This window comes from Schistocerca nitens, chromosome 6 (genome assembly GCF_023898315.1).
Source record: "Schistocerca nitens isolate TAMUIC-IGC-003100 chromosome 6, iqSchNite1.1, whole genome shotgun sequence".
NCBI classification, from domain to species: Eukaryota; Metazoa; Arthropoda; class Insecta; order Orthoptera; family Acrididae; genus Schistocerca; species Schistocerca nitens.
Genome location: NC_064619.1, coordinates 663,002,330 through 663,022,419, shown reverse-complemented (window position 1 = coordinate 663,022,419; position 20,090 = coordinate 663,002,330). Strand labels below are relative to the sequence as shown.

General features: G+C 44.6%; 1 protein-coding gene across 1 annotated transcript in view; it reads right to left on the bottom strand.

Annotated features, from left to right (window-relative positions):
- The window catches only part of LOC126262207 (venom dipeptidyl peptidase 4-like), a 425,317-nt gene that overhangs the window by 205,369 nt on the left and 199,858 nt on the right, over positions 1 to 20,090 (bottom strand). The window contains exons 2-3 of the mRNA XM_049958631.1: positions 13,337 to 13,460; positions 9,355 to 9,440 (exon numbers count right to left, since the gene is read on the bottom strand). Of these exons, the coding sequence (XP_049814588.1) occupies positions 9,355 to 9,440; positions 13,337 to 13,460 (210 nt within the window). The remainder of the gene's footprint in view (positions 1 to 9,354; positions 9,441 to 13,336; positions 13,461 to 20,090) is intronic.

Below are 20,090 nucleotides of genomic sequence, written 5' to 3'. Positions count from 1 at the left end.
GTTGTGAAAAGTTTAGCGATCACTGATGTTTGACACACTCTGTAGACGACGTCGGCCTCCGTAGCGTAGTGGTAGCGTTACCGCCTCCGACACAGGGGATCCGGGTTCGATTCCCGGCAGGGCACTAGGTGTTGTGTGTCCTTCATCATCATTGACTCGCAAGTCGCCGATGTGGGGTCACCAAACAGGATTTGCAATACGGCGGCCGAACTTCCCCGAATGGGCCTACCGGCCAACAATGTCGTATGATCTTTTTTTTTCTGCAGACGACGACTATGTAAATGTGAAATGACGTAGGCGAAAATACCCAGAGTGCTCTTCAGTTCTTGCCAACTCAACTCGACATGAACGCTATTCCTGGAATAAAATGGCAACGTACAACGCGCACTCCTAGTTAACCAGTGGTTAGCCTGTTCCTCCGTTAGGTAGCCCTGGATTTATCCCGAGGTTATTCAACTGGCCGTAAAAGCGTTTTTGACACCGGGGCAAGAAACAGAAGACTTACTTCCAATACAATGAGCGACTAAAAGAAGACAATATAGACAGGTTTGCCTTCACCCGCCGAACAGCGAGGTACTAAAATATCTTAATTCAGAATGCAGACATCTACATGTATATACATACTCCGCAATCCACCATTGGGTGCGTGGCGGAGGGTACCTCGTACCACAACGAGCATCTTCTCTCCCTGTTCCACTCCCAAACAGATCGAGGGACAAATGACTGCCTATATGCCTCTGTAAGAGCCCTAATCTCTCTTATCTTATTTTTGTGGTCTTTCCTCGAAATATAAGTTGGCGGCACTAAAATTGTACTGCAGTCAGCCTCAAATGCTGGTTCTCTAAATTTCCTCAGTAGCGATTCACGAAAAGAACGCCTCCTTTCCTCCAGAGACTCCCACCCGAGTTCCTGAAGCGTTTCCGTAACACTCGCGTGATGATCGAACCTACGAGTAACAAATCTAGAAGCCCGCCTCTGAATTGCTTCTATGTCCTCCCTCAATCTGATAAGCGGTCTCCTTTACAGATGAACCACATCTTCCCAAAATTCTACCAATGAACCGAAGACGACTATCCGCCTTCCCAACAACTGCCATTACATGCTTGTCCCACTTCATATCGCTGTGCAATGTTACGCCCAAATATTTAATCGACGTGACTGTGTCAAGCGCTACACTACTAATGGAGTATTCAAACATCACGGGATTCTTTTTCCTATTCATCTGCATTAATTTACATTTATCTATAATTAGAGTTAGCTGCCATTCTTTACACCAATCACAAATCCTGTCCAAGTCATCTTGTATCCTCCTAACATATTTTGAGGATGAATGTAATAGAAAATTAATAAATCATATCACATCAACTTAAGCAGAAAATAGTGAAAGGAGGAAAAATAGTCACTGCAGGAGTTGAAAATTAATGACAATTCGACAGTATAAAAGTAGTACGAGAAACAAAGCGTGAATGAAAGTCGGCATGCCTCGCAAGAAAGTAAATTTTGTAGTCAAACCCATAACAAGGGTAGCAGACAAATCTTCAAGAATATCTAATCCCAGCGACGTTATTCCATAAACATTGGCGTTTAATCGTAACGCGTTGGTCCACCTCTGGCCCTTTTGCAATCACTTATTGGGCTTTGCATTGATTCATATGGTCGTTGAATGTCCTCCTGAGGCATATCGTGCCAAATTATGTCCCGCTGGCGGATTAGATCCTCAAAAACCCCAACATGAGTGGATGGCCCTGCCAATAATGTGCCAAACGTTCTCAATTCAGGAGGGATCCAAATTCAGGAGGAATCCGGCGACCTTGCTGACCAAGGTACGGTTTCGCAAGCACGAAGACAAACAGCAGAATTCTCGCTGTGTGTGGGTGGCCAATATCTTGCTGAAATGTAAGGCCAGAATGGCTTACCATGAAGGGCTATGAAACGAGGCGTAGAATATCGTCGACGTACTGCTGTGCTGCAAGAGTGCCGCAAATTACAACCAAAGAGGTTATCTTATGAAAAGAAATGGCACCCCAGACTTCATTCTCGGTTGTTGGGTCGTGTGCTGGGCGACAGTTAGGTTGGCATCCCACAGCTGAACGAGTTGTCTTCAGACTCGTCTTCAACCTGGAATTTCACTGGCCAGAGTAGAACAGTCTTGTGCGATGAGTACCGCTTCGATCTGAGGCCCGATGACCAGTGAAGACGTATTTGGGGACTCCCTCGACAGCAGTGGGATTCCAGGCTTACTGGCGCCCACCATACGGCTTTCATACCAGGAGCTCTCTGCTTGTCATGCGCGGCATCTTTCAAGCACAAGGGAAGGTCGACGCTTTTCTACACTACTGGCCATTAAAATTGCTACACCAAGAAGAAATGCATATGATAAACGGGTATTCATTGGACAAATATATTATACTAGAACTGACATGTGATTACATTTTCACACAATTTGGGTGCATAGAGTATGAGAAATCAGTACCCAGAACAACCACCTCTAGCCGTAATAACGGTCTTGATACGCCTGGGCATTGAGTCAAACAGAGCTTGGATGCCGTGTACAGGTACAGCTGCCCATACAGCTTCAACACGATACCACAGTTCATCAAGAGTAGTGACTTGCGTATTGTGACGAGCCAGTTGTTCGGCCACCATTGACGAGACGTTTTCAATTGGTGAGAGATCTGGAGAATGTTTTCTGTATCCAGAAAAGCCCGTACAGGACCTGCAACATGCGGTCGTGCATTATCCTGCTGAAATGAAGGGTTTCGCAGGGATCGAATGAAGGTTAGAGCCACGGATCGTAACATATCTGAAATGTAACGTCCACTGTTCAAAGTTCCGTCAATGCGAACAAGAGGTGACCGAGACGTGTAACCAATGGCACCCCATACCATCACGCCGAGTGATACGGCATTATGGCGATGACGAATACACGCTTCCAATGTGAGTTCACCGCGATGTCGCCAAACACGGATGCGACCATCACGATGCTGTAAACAGAACCTGGATTCATCCGAAAAAATGACGTTTTGCCATTCGTGCACCCAGGTTCGTCGTTGAGTAACACCATCGCAGGCACTCCTGTCTGTGATGCATGCGTCAAGGGTAACCGCAGCCATGGCTCCGAGCTGACAGTCCATGCTGCTTCAAACGTCGTCGAACTGTTCGTGAAGATGGTTGTTGCCTTGTAAACGTCCCCATCTGTTGACTCAGTTTTCGAGACGTGGCTGCACGATCCGTTACAGCCATGGGGATAAGATGCCTATCATCTCGACTGCTAGTGATACGAGGCCGTTGGGATCCAGCACGGCGTTCCGTATTACCCTCCTGAACCCAGCGAGTCCATATTCTGCTAACAGTCACTGGATCTAGACCAACGCGAGCAGCAATGTCGCGATACGATAAACCACAATCGCGATAAGCTACAATCCGACCTTAATGAAAGTCGGAAACGTGATGGTTCGCATTTCTCCTCCTTACACGAGGCATCACAACAACGTTTCACCAGGCAACGCCGGTCAACTGCTGTTTGTGTATGAGAAATCGGTTGGAAACTTTCCTCATGTCAGCACGTTGTAGGTGTCGCCACCGGCGCCAACCTTGTGTGAATGCTCTGAAAAGCTAATCATTTGTATATCACAGCATCTTCTTCCTGTCGGTTAAACTTCGCGTCTGCAGCACCTCATCTTCGTGGTGTAGCAGTTTTAATGGCCAGTAGTGTACTTCCCGTTTTTTTGGCCCTTCCTGGGAAGCCATCTCGGGCTTACATTTCAGAAAGATAATGCCCGCCCGCACATAGCGAGAGTTTCTACTGCTCGTCTTCGTGCCTGTCAAACACTAAGGTAGCCGGATCTCTCCCCAGTTGAGACCGTTTAGAGCATTCTGGGCAGGGCCATCCAATCAGCTCGAAATTTTGACGATCTGACTCGCCAATTGGATAGAATTTGGCACGATATGCCTTAGGAGGACATCGAACGACTTTACCAGTCAGTGTCACGCCCAACAACTGCTTGTATAAGGGCCAGAGGTGGACCAACGCGTTTTTTGCTTGTTCAATTTGTGAAGCTCTTTCTCTTGAACACATGAGCCAGTTTTTCTGAAATTATAATGATGAGCTTTCCTGCACGTGTACATCATATCCACCGACTTCCGATAACTCATTTGTGATGTGTCATTTATTTTAAAGAGTGTATACCTATAACCAGCCACTTTTATAGTTCTTCCTACTCTCTCTCTATCCCTCCCCCCCTCTCTCTCTCTGTCTCTGTCTCTTTCACACACACACACACACACTTTATATATATATATATATATATATATATATATATATATATATATATATATATATATCAAAACAACATAAAGAAAAATCAAATATAATATAATATACTTAGTACTCTCTTCACTTTCTAGCAATTATTTTTTCTCCAAAACTAGACCTCGCATTGGTCAATTTGATACTCCATTTCTCCATTTCCAACCCATCGTTTGGCTGTGAAAATTTGGATAAAAATGCATTGTGTGATTTCTAGGGAGTGCTACTCTCGCTCCGCTGTAACATTTGGTTAATAATGGTGGGTAGCATTATCGCTAGACGTTCAACATCAAGTACAATGTATGTCACCGCATTATCATACTTAGGTCACAGATGAATACAGTCAGCACCCTGTTTTAAAGCGCGTCACCCGGAGCCGATAGGCGGCGGTTGTGTGTTAACTGTAACTTACCTATTAATAGATTTGTGACGTAAAATAATAACTTTATTACATGTTGTTAAGATCGATGCACCAGCTACGATTCACCACACTTTGTTAAAAATCAATTAGGTAACAACGCAAACTCAGTTGAGACCTACAGTAAAAATAAATTATTTAGTGTATTGCGCTCATCCCAGGAAAATGAAATCCCGTCGCGGTGTTTAAAAGGTTTGGAAAAACTGAGCGAAAGTAATAAAGGAATAATAAAATCTAAATTAAGAGGTCAGCGTATTTAACAGCCAAACAACAATATCCAGTAAGAAAATATTTTGTTGTAATCAAACCTTAACTTTAAATAATGCACTAGAATATTATTTTCTCTACTGCCAGATACTATCACAGGTTGCTCAAAAGTGTCGTATGTACAAATCGTCTGTGACATGTTGATCTGATGGAAGTATAAATCTCCGTCACAGGTAGTAGGAAGACTGGTCAAAGTTATTAACGCATTTTAGTTGGTATTCACTGCAGTGAAGATTAGAGCCGTAAAAAACTGCTCTCGTGTAAATAAAAGATAAAGACGGGAGGCTATTATCTCCTGTGTACTATTAAACACATACAACGAGGTGAGAAAAGTAATGGGATAGCGATATGCACATATACAGACGGCAGTAGTATCGCGTACAGAAGGCATATAAGGCCAGTGCATTGGTGGAGCTGTGATTCACGTGAAAAGGCTTCCAACGTGATTGCGGCCGCGCGATGGAAAACAAAGAGAGTTTCAACGCGGAAAGGTAGTTGGAGATAGACGCATGGGACATTCCATTTCGGAAATCATTACGGAACAATATTCCGAGATCCATAGTGTCAAGGGTGTACCAAAAATAGCCAATATCAGGCATTATCTCTCACCACGGACTATGCGGTAGTCAACGGCCTTAAGGGGCTCCGGAACGCCCTATACTTGCAATGTTAAAATAACGCTTATAAATTACATCTTTCCTCACAAAGTATTTGAGGTAGGAAGTTGAACTTTTTACAGATTATTTATTGGAATATGGGCTATATCTTAACACAGGGATTTTACAAAATTTTAGTTCAGTTATTAAAGATGATATTTTTTCAATTGTAATGAAAATTCACAACATTTTTTTGCAATTTTTTATTTATATATTCAAAAATATACAGTTTTTTGGAAAAAGGCTGTGTTAAATTATGCAGAAGGTACTGTGTAACATTTACTGAAAGTTTGAAACAAATATGTTTGGAAGATCCTTAGAAAACATGTAATTAGTGTGAGAAAATAAAAGTTTTGGGAATCGAGCGACAAAGATTGCATTAACTTTTTAGTGCATTCCAGGTCCATAGGATGGATTATCTTCATCCTCTGCAAACTCCTCCTCCAGCTTCCTCTTGTTCCTCCTCCTGTTTACTCTTGCTTGTATTTCTAGACTCTTTACAGCCCTGTCTGCAGCCCGAAGGCGTTCCTTGTCTAAAGCAAGCATCGCTCGTACCATGTTAGAACCTATCTTCATTCCCATATTTCTAAATACATTGCACCTTACAATGTTGCCATCATTGAAAGTCGCAACAGCATCATACACACCAAAGTGAAGTGTTTCTATTCCAACAAATACAGTCTTGGGGATTCACGACCATATAACACTATTTACACTTTCATTGGGGTTTTGAGTTTTTCCGTGAATACACTTTTTCAACAGTTCAGGTGCTGCTAAGTCTCTGAAAATAGGTTTTATCACCTCCATTATTGCATGAGGCAGACTATGCTTATGAGTGTACACTTCACCAGTTAGCAATCCTTTGTTATATTTACACCAACTGTCTTCTTATTTGGGACACAAGCTATGTTGGGGATTTTCATCGTCTTTATTGTTTACAGTAATAACACATACCTTTGGCTATCCAACATTTCTCCTTTTCTTAAAAGCCTTCAGAGGATTTCTAATAACTTTACTTTTACTCATTATTATACTTCAACAAAACAGAGACTTAAGAAACAGAATTATTTACGAATATTTTCGAGATAACGAGAGAGTAAATAAACATGAAACAATCGACAATCACACCAGCAATATATATTGAACCATCACAGGTTAGCCACAACACATACTTTATCTCACATCACTAAAATGTACCTGATGAACACGGACGTTAATAATAACACCATTTGACAGCAGTTTAACAGCCCCACAGTGGGTCACACCCATGTAGAACACATTTCAAAAAAATTTTAAAAATAGTTGTAGTCTTCGGAATTGAATAAATTATATATCTATTAAAAGGTAATAGTTTTCAGATTCAGAAAACGCAAAAAAGTAAAAATTGAGCTTTTCATGATTTTGAGCCTTTCCGGAGCCCCTTAACTTAACGACTGACAGCAGCGATATTTGCGTAGTTGTCGGTGCTAACAGACAAGCAACACTGCGTGAAATAGCCATAGAAATCAATGTGGGACGTGCGATCAACGAATCTGTGCCGCGTAATTTGGCCGTAATGGGCTATAATGGCAGCAGACCACCTACTCGACATCGCCTGCAGCGCCTCTCCTGGACTCGTGATCATATTGGTTGGACCCTAGACGACTGGAAAACCGTGGTCTGGTCAGATAAGTCCCGATTTCAGTTGGTAAGTTGGTAGGCTTTGAATGAACCCACGAATCCATGGACCCATATTGTCAACAAGACATTGTCCAAGCTGGTGGTGGTCATATAATGGTTCGGTTATGTTTACATAGAATGGAATAGGACCTCCGGCCAACTGAACTGGTCACTGACTGGAAATGCCTATGTTCGGAGACTTGGAGACTGTCTGTAGCCATTCAGGGACTTGATGTTCCCGAATGTTCACGATTGGTTTGAAGAACATTCTGGGCAGTTCGAGCGAAGCATTTGGCCACTCAGATCGCCTGACATCAATCCCATCGAACATCTTCGAGGGTCACTCGAAAAGAAATGCACACTGTTTTTTTTTAATCCATCTCTTATTCTACATGTTTGAAAGTTTCACAGTGTGTAGATACATCCTTTAGGAACAATGTTTTCATTTCTCCGCATAATTTCCATCCCTCTCAACTGCCTGACGCCATCATGGAACCAGCACCTGTATACCCACGCGGTAAAATTCTGGACCAACCTGTTGGAGCCACACTGTTTGGCAGTGTGCACAATGGAGTCATCATGTTCAAACCTTGTTCCACGAAGAGAGTCTTACAGTTTCCCAAAGGGGGCGACAGTCACATGGAGTCAGGTCAGGACTGTGTTTCAGTGTTGTCCATCCGAGTTTTGTGATCGCTTCCATGGTTTTTTGACTGACATGTGGCCGTGCATTGTCGTGCAACAGCAACACATCCTGCTTTTGCCGATGTGCTTGAACACGACTCAGTCGAGCTTGAAGTTTCTTCAGTGTCGTCACATATGCATCAGAATTTATAGTGCTTCCACTTGGCATGATGTCCACAAGCAAGAGTCCTCCGGAATCGAAAAACACCATAGCCATAACTTTTCCAGCAGAAGGGGTGGTTTGAATTTTTTTTATTGGGTGAGTTTGCATGATACCACTCCATTGATTGTCTCTTCGTCTCTGGTGAAAAATGAGCCATGTTTCATCACCTGTCACAATTTTTCCAAGAAATTCATCTCCACTATTCTCGTACTGTTCCAAAAGTTCGCTGCATACCGTTTTTCTTGTTTCTTTGTGAGCCACTGTCAACATCCTGGGAACCCACCTGACACGAACATTTTTTAACGCCAACACTTTCAGTATTCTGCAAATATTTCCTTTCCCTGTCCCAACGTAGCGTGACAATTCGTTCACTCTTATGCGTCTGTCAGCAATCACCAATTCGTTAACTCTCTGCACATAGTCTGGAGTGTGTGCAGTACGAGGCTGCCGCTGCGACGACAATCCGCAATATTGCCGTGCCCGCTGTCATCACGTAACCTACTTGTCCACCGACTAAATGTACTGCGATCGACAGCAGCATCTCCATACACCTTTTTCAACCTCTCGTGGATGTTCCTCACTGTCTCGTTTTCACAGCACAGGACTTCTATGACAGCACTTTGCTTCTGACGAACGTCAAATGTAGCAGCTATCCTGAAGAATTGCTGTGACGGCGCCACTCACGGGAACAGGTTGAACTAAGTGTGAAAACAAGCGCGAAGGATGTATCTACACACTGTGAAACTTTCATACATGCAGAATGAAAATTGTATTTTTACAAAAATAGTGAGCATTTCTTTTGTAGTGACCCTCGTATGAGACATAATCGAAAGGTCAGTTCGTGCACAAAATCCTGCACCGGCAACACTTCCGCAATTATAGACAGCTATAGAGGGAGCATGGCTCAATATTTCTGCAGGGGACTTCGAACCACTTGTCGAGTGTATGGCACGTCGAGTTCCTGCACTACCCCGGGCAAAAGCAGATGCGACACGATATTAGGACATATCCCACGACTCTTGCCACCTCATTGTACATATTATGTTACGATAAAGCAATAAGCGGAGTATATTATGAATGCACTGAGATTTGTTAACGATGTTAACTGGCTGAGGTTGGTAAAAGCATGGCGCTGGGGACGGCTCCAGGTAGCTGTAGACGGTTGCATTAAAAAGCTGGCAACGGTGATGATGAGACCTACCTCTTTGGGTACAAGTACTCTGCTCTTCATGGAGCTCACATCCATTGCCACCACCTCACTGTCGTTCTTGTAGAGTATTTCCGTCCCTGTAACATACAACGATTCATTTGCTAAGAGCGAGAATTCGACACTCGTGCTTCTTACTCCTAAACTGTGAGTGTCACAACAGTTTTAAATTTCCTTCAGTCATCGTAGTACTCTCTAAGGGTTCCAGGCCGGAGTTTAGAAAACTCAAAGACTCTATATTTACGTCTTCGTCTGCACCTATCAAGCCACCTTACGGTGTAAGGCAGAGGGTACTTTGCGTGTTACTGTCACTTCGGTCCTTTCCTGTTCCAGTCGCGAATAGTTCAGGGGATCGACGATTGCTGGTAAGCCTGCTAATGTGCGTGCTGCTTAGGGAGCGGTCTCGCTAAGTTTAGGGGTGAGTCCGTCCCCTACGTGCCATGCACATTTCGCGGAGGATCAGAATTTTATCCAGCGAGAGTATGAAGGGGAAGAACTCACATACTTTAAATGATGGTGGGATGCTGCTCTGTCAGATCTGTGGCGGTCACAGGTTAATAAAACAGTCGTTCAAAAGGTTCAAATGGCTCTGAGCACTATGGGACTTAACATCTGAGGTCATCAGTCCCCTAGAACTCAGAACTACTTAAACCTAACTAACCTAAGGACATCACACACATCCATGCCCAAGCAGGATTCGAACCTGCGACCGTAGCGGTCACGCGGTTCCAGACTGAAGCGCCTAGAACCGCACGGCCACCACGGTCGGCTAAAACAGTCGTCAAATACGGAAGAATGACTACGTTTATGTTAACAGTAACGCTCTCATTCCCTAAAAAAATATTCCTATCGTGGTAGTTATTAACTTCTTTGAAGACCACGTACCACTAACATACTAACACGCCTACATGTAATACAAGGGACGTTCAAGTGACGCAAAACATTTTTTCTCGCCCAATTCCGGTTGAAAAAATGCGGAATTTGTTGTGGACCATCGTGGAATATCTCCTATAATTTGATGGAGTTCTGATAGTTGACGGCACTATACGTTGTCTTCAAAATGGCGTCTGCAATGGAGATGCGTTCCAACCAGAGAGCCGTCATTTAGTTTCTTTTAGAGTAAAACCAGAGCATCGCAGATATTCGTAAGCGTTTGCAGAATGTTTACGGAGACATCGCAGTGAACAAAAGCAAGGTGAATCGTTGGGCTAGGTATCTGTCATTATCGCAACAAGACCGCGCAAACCTGTCCTATCTCCCACCTTCCGACCGATCGTACACAGTTGTAGCTCCTACAATGTTGGAAAGTGCGGACACTCTCATTCGAGATGATCGACAGGTCACAGTCAAACACCTCGCTGTAAAACTGGACGTCTCTGTTGGCCGTGCTGACACACTCGTCCACCAGTTGGCACACTCATAGGTGTGTGCCCGCTGGGATCCACCCTAGAGCCCGCATTCTGAACCTTCCGGCTTCATCTGTTTCGCCCCATGAAGGCTGGGTGCACTCTGCGGGAGGCAGTAAGAGGATGATGGGGAGGTTACTGATGCAACAGGATCGTTGGCTCCCACGTCGACCAGTAGAGTGGTACCTGCAAGCATACAGGCTCTCCCAGTGGGGTTGCGTAGTGCCTTGGCACTGAACAGAGATTACAGGGTTATTACAAATGATTGAAGCGATTTCACAGCTCTACAATAACTTTATTATTTGAGATATTTTCACAATGCTTTGCACACACATACAAAAATTCAAAAAGTTTTTTTAGGCATTCACAAATGTTCGATATGTGCCCCTTTAGTGATTCGGCAGACATCAAGCCAATAATCAAGTTCCTCCCACACTCGGCGCAGCATGTCCCCATCGATGAGTTCGAAAGCATCGGTGATGCGAGCTCGCAGTTCTGGCACGTTTCTTGGTAGAGGAGGTTTAAACACTGAATCTTTCACATAACCCCACAGAAATAAATCGCATGGGGTTACGTCGGGAGAGCGTGGAGGCCATGACATGAATTGCTGATCGTGATCTCCACCACGACCGATCCATCGGTTTTCCAATCTCCTGTTTAAGAAATGCCGAACATCATGATGGAAGTGCGGTGGAGCATCATCCTGTTGAAAGATGAAGTCGGCGCTGTCGGTCTCCAGTTGTGGCATGAGCCAATTTTCCAGCATGTCCAGATACACGTGTCCTGTAACGTTTTTTTCACAGAAGAAAAAGTTGCCGTAAACTTTAAACTGTGAGATTGCACAAAACACGTTAACTTCTGGTGAATTGCGAATTTGCTGCACGAATGCGTGAGGATTCTCTACCGCCCAGATTCGCACATTGTGTCTGTTCACTTCACCATTAAGAAAAAATGTTGCTTCATCACTGAAAACAAGTTTCGCACTGAACGCATCCTCTTCCATGAGCTGTTGCAACCGCGCCGAAAATTCAAAGCGTTTGACTTTGTAATCGGGCGTCAGGGCTTGTAGCAATTGTAAACGGTAAGGCTTCTGCTTTAGCCTTTTCCGTAAGATTTCCAAACCGTCGGCTGTGGTACGTTTAGCTCCCTGCTTGCTTTATTCGTCGACTTCCGCGGGCTACGCGTGAAACTTGCCCGCACGCGTTCAACCGTTTATTCGCTCACTGCAGGCCGACCCGTTGATTTCCCCTTACAGAGGCATCCAGAAGCTTTAAACTGCGCATACCATCGCCGAATGGAGTTAGCAGTTGGTGGATCTTTGATGAACTTCGTCCTGAAGTGTCGTTGCACTGTTATGACTGACTGATGTGAGTGCATTTCAAGCACGACATACGCTTTCTCGGCTCCTGTCGCCATTTTGTCTCACTGCGCTCTCGAGCGCTCTGGCGGCAGAAACCTGAAGTGCGGCTTCAGCCGAACAAAACTTTATGAGTTTTTCTACGTATCTGTAGTGTGTCATGACCATATGTCAATGAATGGAGCTACAGTGAATTTATGAAATCGCTTCAATCATTTGTAATAGCCCTGTATATTGAAAAACAGGGTTCTGTAGCAAAAAAAGTGGGAAATAATATGGTGTATTGGTCTCCTGAGTAAAACCAACCTGGTTTCACGAAAAAAAGCGTGTTGCGTTATTTACTGAACGCCTCTCGTACAAGTCACACGAGAACATTCTACACGATAAACGCCCAGACCAGTGCGGCCTGTTACCAAGCGCGAATAGCCTTCCACACACACGTTCACACAGCGGCTCTCTCTCTCTCTCTCTCTCTCTCTCTCTCTCTCTCTCTCTCTCTGTTTGGCACGCTGCCACACAACAATCAAAAAAAGGTTCAAATGGCTCTGAGCACTATGGGACTTAACTTCTGAGGTCATCAGTCTCCTAGAACTTAGAACTACTTAAGGCTAACTAACCTAAGGACATCACACACATCCATGTCCTAGGCAGGATTCGAACCGGCGACCGTAGCGGTGCGCGGTTCAAGACTGTAGCGCCTAGAACCGCTCGGCCACTCCGGCCGGCCACAACATTCACCAGACATTGATGTGCTCTAGCCAAGCCCTTTTGTTAAGGCAAGAAACAAACAATAGTGTACTCTTTCAGTTGTACAAAACCACACAAACTAGAAAACTGGTCGAAATCCTGTATATACAGGGTGTTCCAGGAGTAACAGTCAATATTCATGGTTGCGTGGTGATGTGAACACTTGCCTATGCAAAAGCGCATGAGTGTGCATACGTAAGTAGACAGTTCACTGAAGGACATGCTGTCATAGCTCAGCCGGCCGGAGTGGCCGAGCGGTTCTAGGCGCTACAGCGTGGAACCGCGTGACCGCTACGGTCGCAGGTTCGAATCCTGCCTCGGGCATGGATGTGTGTGTTGTCCTTAGGTTAGTTCGGTTTAAGTAGTTCTAAGTTCTAGGGGACTGATGACCTCAGCAGTTAAGTCCCATAGTGCTCAGAGCCATTTGAACCATTTGTCATAGCTCATAAGAAGGAAAGGGACTCACCACTTATCCACTCGAAGTCAAACTCCTCTGGCGAGAATTCTCCGGAGGTAATATCGTCTAGGTCAAAGGGCTTTCGTTTGACCGTGGCAGCCAGCGCCGTCTGCGTCAGCATCAGGCAAGCAGCCTACAGGCGAAAAAAAGAAAAAGAAATCAGCTATACGTTACTGACACTCGTTAGGAACATTATGAACACTCGCCCACATCATGTGTCTCCTGCATTATCAGGACAAGCTCTGAGTTATCAGCAACGAAATGTAAGCACACGAATAACGTCTAATGGTGAACTGAAATATTGAGGAAGTAATGACGTAAATGAATGATATAGCATAATCAGATCGCTCAAGTGCTGTGCTACTGCTAGGTACTAATACCATCTTTGCTAATGCAACGAGTCACCGAACGATGTGGCGCCGTTGTTAGCACACTGGACTCCGATTCGGGAGGACGACGGTTCAGACCCGCGACCGGCCATCCTGATTTAGGTTTTCCGTGATTTCCCTAAATCGCCTCAGGCAAGTGCCGAGATGGTTTCTTTGAAAGGGCACGGCCGACTTTCTTTCCCATTCTTCCCTAATCTGATGGGACCGATGATCTCGCTGTTTGGTTCACTCCCACCCCCACCCATATCAATCAACCAACCAGAAACGTGTCACATCATAGCCGCGCGGTCTAGGGCGCCATGTCACGGACTGCGCGGCCGCTCCCGCCGGAGGTTCGAGTCCTCCCTCGGGCGTGGGTGTGTGGGTGTGTGTTGTTCTTAGCATAAGTTAGGTTAAGTTAGTTTAAGTAGTGTGTAAGTCTATGGGCCGATGACCTCAGCAGTTTGGTCCCTTAGGTATTCACATACATTTGTCATGTCTTACTACGATGCGTAAAGCCGTCCTCACAGGGGACGAGACAGGTAGCTTTGACGTCGACGCGGACGGGAAATCCAGCCTCACGAGAGACAGCGCCGTCGAAACACGGGACGAACTGGTTAACGTGATTTGCGCTCCCAGCGCTCTCCAGCGGGCGTTGCCAGATTTGTTTGGCTCGCAAACCGCACAGTTTCTTTACGAAAACGGACGTGCCTAAAATACCTGCGTTACGTCTGTTAGCGATTTTCGCAGAAGAGCGAAGAAGATCGCGAAGAATACTCTGGACTCGTCGACGGCTTGACCAGTAGATTGCTGGTAGAGGAAAGCTACGTAATGATGTACAACGGTATGAGATAATACCTGTAGAAGTTATTCATTATCTCAATTGAAAGTGAGTATGAACGACATGTAGCAGTCGACGCACGAGCGATGGGACACAGCATCTCCGAGGTAATGATGAGGTGGGGATTTTCCCGTACGAACATTTCACGAGTGTGCCGTATCAGGAATCCGGTATAACATCAAATCCCCGACATTTCTGCGGCCGGAAAAAGATCCTGCAAGAACGGAACCAACGACGACTGAAGAGAATCGTTCGACGTGACAGAAGCGCAAACCTCTGGCAAACTGCTGCAGATTTCAATACTGGGCCATCAATGAGTGTCAGCGTGCGAATCATTTAACGAAACATCATCGATATGGGCTTTCGCAGCCCTGCATGTCAGCAGGAAAATTTTCAAGCTGATGGAGGCTCTGTAATGGTGTGCGGCGGTTGCACTTGGATTGATATGGGGCCCCTGATACGTCTAGATACGACTCTGACAGGTGACACGTACGTAAATATCCTGTCTGATCATCTGCATCCATACCTCCGGTGAGAGGGCGGCTTAATGCAGTACTTCAATCCAGTGCGTCAAGTACCACACATCCGATGCTATCCTCCGCACACTAATTAACCCTGCTACTATCAAAGTTTTGACATTAATACAAATTTGCAATTATCCAAAATTTACTTCTCCAGCACCAATCCGCAGTTTCCTTCCATCCTGATTTATGCATCGCCGTAAACAATTTACCGAGAGTTGCGTAGTACACCAATCTCGCAAGGTTGTTTGGGGATCGGTTTTTTATAGTGTTTCTGCTTTACACTCGTAAAGTTGGGAGTGCGTCTGTAAGGTAGGCTACCTCTCTGTGCTTATACGCTGAAGAGACTGACACAGCTGCCTAATGGCGTGTATGGCCCCCGCAGAAGTGCCACAACACGACGCGCCATTGGATCGCCTAATGTCTGAAGTAGTGCTGGAGGGAACTAACACCATGAATCCTGCTGGGCTGTACATAAATCCCTAAGAGTACAAAGGGGTGGAGATCACTTTTGAACAACACGTTGCAAGGCATCCCAGATATGCTCAATAATGTTCATGTCTGGGAAGTTTGGTGGTCAGGAGAACTACTTAAACTCAGGACAGTGTTCCTGGAGCCACTCTGTGGCAATTCTGGACATGTGGGGTGTCGCATTGTCCTGCTGGAATTGCCCAAGTCCGTCGGAAAACACAATGGACATGAATGGACGCACGTGATCAGACAGGACACTTACGTACGTGTTATCTGTCAGAATCGTATCTAGATGTATCAGGGGTACCGTATCACCCCAACTGCACACGCCCTCCACCATTACGGAGCCTCAACCAGCTTGAACAATCCACCGCTGACGGGCAGGATCCATGGATTTATGAGATTGCCTCCATACCCTTACACGTCCATCCGCTCGATAGAATTTGAAACGAGACTCTTCCGAACACTCAACATTTTTCCGGTCATCAACAGTAAAGCTTTGTGTCGTGCAGTCAGCAAGGGTTGGAGTGCAGCCTTCAGCTTCGAAAACCCTTTAGATGATGTTTCGTTGAATGGTTCGCACGCCGACACTCGTTGATGGCCCAGTATTGAAATATGCAGCAGTTTACGAAAAGGTTGCACTTCTGTCACGTTGAAAGATTCTCTTTAGTCGTCGTAGGAGCTGTTCTTGCAGCGAAGTGACATCGAATCCTGCAGGGGAGTTCATAAATCCGTAAGCATACGAGGAGGTGGAGATCTCTTCCGAACAGCACGTTGCAAGGCGTCCCAAATATGCTCTACAATGTTCACGTCTATGGAGTTTAGTGGCCAGCGGAAATGTTCAAACACAGAAGATTGTTAATGGAGCTACTCTGTAGCAATTCTGGACGTGGGAGGTGTCGCATTGTCCTGATGGAATTGCCCAAATCTGTCGGAATGCACAATGGACGTGAATGGGTGCAGGTGATCAGCAGGATACTTACGTACGTGTCACCTGTCAGAGTCGTGTCTAGACGTATGCAACTAGTTCCGCAGATGATGAAGAGATTGAAGAAACGTATGATGCGACAAAAGTAATTATTCAGATAGTTAATGGAGACGAAAATTTAGTAGTCATAGGGGACTGGAATTCGAGAGTAGGAAAAGGAAGAATAGGTTGCAGGTGAATAATGACTGGGGGTGACGAATGAAAGAGGAAGCTGCCTAGTAGTATTCTGAACAGAGCACAAATAAATCATAGCTAACACTTCGTTTAAGTATCACGTAAGAAGTTTGTATGCGTGGAAGAGGCCTGGAGACACCGTAAGGTTTCAGACAGATTATATAATGGTAAGACAGAGATTAGGAACCAGGTTCAAAATTCTAAGACATTTCCAGGTGCAGTGCAGATGAGGACTCTGATCACAATTTATTGGTTGTGAACTGTAGAGTAAGACTGAAGAAACTACAAAAAGGTAGGAATTTAAGGAGATGACACCCGGAAAAACTGAAAGAATCAGAGGTTGCACAGAGTTTCTGAGAAAGCATTAGGGAACGATTCACAAGAACCGGAGAAAGAAATACAACAGAAGAAGAATGGGTTGTTCTGAAAGATGAAATAGTGAAGGCAGCAGAGGATTAAGTAAGTAAAAAGACGAGGGCTAGTAGAAATCCTTGGGTTACAGAAGATATATTTAATTGAAAGGAGAAAATATTAAAATGCAGTAAATGAAGCAGGCGAAAAGGAATATAAGCGTCTCATAAATGACATTGAAAGGAAGGGCAAAATGGCTAAGCAGGGGTGGCTAGAGGACACATGTAAGGATGTAGAGGCATATATCACTATGGGTAAGACAGGTACTGCATACAGAAAAATTGAAGGAACCTTTGTAGAAAAGAGAACCACCGGTATAAATATCAAGAGCTCAGATGGAAAAATATTCCTAAGCAAAGAAGGGAAAGAAGAAAGGTGGAAGGAGTATATACAGGGTCTGCACAAGGACGATGTGTTTGAGGGTAATATTATGGAAATGGAAGAGGACGTCGATGAAGTGGGAGATATGATACTGCGTAAAGAATTTGAGAGAGCGCTGAAAGACCTAAGTCGAAACAAGGACCTAAGCAAAAAAGGGAAAGAAGAAAGGTGGAAGGAGTATATACAGGGTCTGCACAAGGACGATGTGTTTGAGGGTAATATTATGGAAATGACGTAGATGAAGATGAAGTGGGAGATATGATACTGCGTAAAGAATGTGACAGAGCGCTGAAAGACTTAAGTCGAAACAAGGACCCGGGGAGTAGGCAACATTCCATTAGAACTACTGATAGCCTTGGGTGAGCCAGCCCTGACAAAACTCTTCCACCTGGTGAGCAAGATGTATGAGACAGGCGAAATTCCCTCAGACTTCAAGAAGAATATAATAACTTCAATCCCAAAGAAAACAGGTGTTGACAGGTGTAAAAATTACCGAACTATAAGTTTAATAATAATATCAAGAATTATTTACAGACGAATGGAAAAACTGGTAGAAGCCGACCTCGGGGAATATCAGTTTGCATTCCGTAGAAATGTTCGAACACGCGAGGCAATACAGACCCTACGACTTATCTTAGAGGATATGTTAAGGAAAGCCAAACCTACGTTTCTAGCATTTGTAGACTTAGAGAAAGCTTTTGACCATGTTGACTGGAATACTCTCTTTGAAGGGGGCAGGGGTAAAATTCAGGAAGCGGAAGGGTATTTACAATTTGTACTGAAACCAAACGGCAGTTGTAGGAGTCAAAGGGCACGAAAGGGAAGCAGTGACTGAGAAGGGAGTGAGACAGGGTTGTAGCCTATCCCCGATGTTATTCAATCTGTATACTGAGCAAGCAGCAAAGGAAACAAAAGGAAAACTTGGAATACCCAGGGAAAAGAAAGAAAAACTTTGAGGTTTGCAGATGACAATTCTGTCAGAGGCAGCAAAGTACTTGGAAAAGCAAAACGAGGATAATGGAACGTAGTCGATTTAAATCAGGTGATGCTGAGAAAATTAGGTTAAGAAATGAGACAAAGTAGTAGATGAGTTTTGCTATCTGGGAAGCAAAATAACTGATGATGGTCGAAATACAGAGGATATGAAATATAGACTGGCTTTAGCAAGGAATGCGTTTCTGAAGAAGAGGGATTTGTTAACATCGAGAGTCAGGAAGTCCTTTGTGAAAGTATTTTTATATAGTGTAGCTACGTATGGAAACGAAACATGGACGATAAATAGTTTAGACAAGAAGAGAGTAGAAGCTTTAGAAACGTGGTGTTACAGACGAATGCTGAAGAGTAGATGAGTAGATAACGTAAGTAATCAGGAGGTACTGAACAGAAGTGGGAGATTAATTTGCGGCACAGCTTGAATAGAAGAAAGCATCGCTTGGTAGGACACCATCAAGGAATCACCAGTTTAGTACTGGAGGGAAGTGTGAGGCGTAAAAGACGTAGAGGGAGACCAAGAGATGAATACACTATGCAGATTCAGAAGGATGTAGGTTGCAGTAGTTACTCGGAGGGATAGAGTAGTATGGAGAGCTGCATCAAACAAGTCCCTTGACTGACGACAACAACAACAACGACATTTAAAGTGATTTCCGTGACAACATTACGCAGTGTGCTTCACGGCGAAATGGCCAACGTGGAACCTATGAAATGTTTAATAGGTTTCTAGAACGGACGTTAAGCTCAGCGCACCCCCCCCCCTCCTCACCTTCCCGTCCCCCCCCCCCCCCCCCTCACCTTCGCTATCCCGCAAATCATCCACCTTGGTGGTGTTCGAAAGGAGCACGTTGTGTGCCGGTGCACGGTTCAGCGAGTGGCATATAAATACGAAAACTAAAGTACTACAACGAAAATAGAGGGAATTTCTTAGGTGTGTTATTATTAACTGAACACTCCTGACAAGGGGAACTCCCCATCGCACCCCTCTCAGATTTTGTGGTGAGATGCCCCAGTGGATTGCCCGTCAAAAACGTGAAAACAGATCATGCATGAAAACAGGAAGAAGGTCTACTGAACTGTGAGAAAAGAAGGTAAATAAAAACAGTTAACGCTCCAAGCTCAAAATGTGCAACATCGAGTGAATTTGAATAGCTACGGCGTCGTTGTTATGTGGTCACGGTGTTGGAATTGGGAAGCGGGGGATGCTGTTCAAATCTCCCTCGTAACCCCCTTTATTCGACAAAATTGTGAACTGTCGACCCGGTAACTGACGTGTCTGTTCGCTGTTTTCAAATTTATGTCTCCGTCTGGGTGTAACGTCCATTTGCAACAGCGATGTGAAACGAAACGACCACCTGACGTACATACTTCCTATTCGTTCTTCACAAGTACCACATGTTACTATTCTTGCATTCCGTTTTGGAAGTTTTGACTCTTGGATTCCTTTGTTGTAACATAGTTCACACTCGTTTACTTCTTGTTTTCATTTCTGTGAGAGATCTATGCTGCATCTGGCCTGCTTTCAGTATTCATCATATTTACTTGCGACGGTAATATATTCTTACCGCATGACTCACGTTCTGTAACCAATGTATAGTACGACAATTGCCAAGAC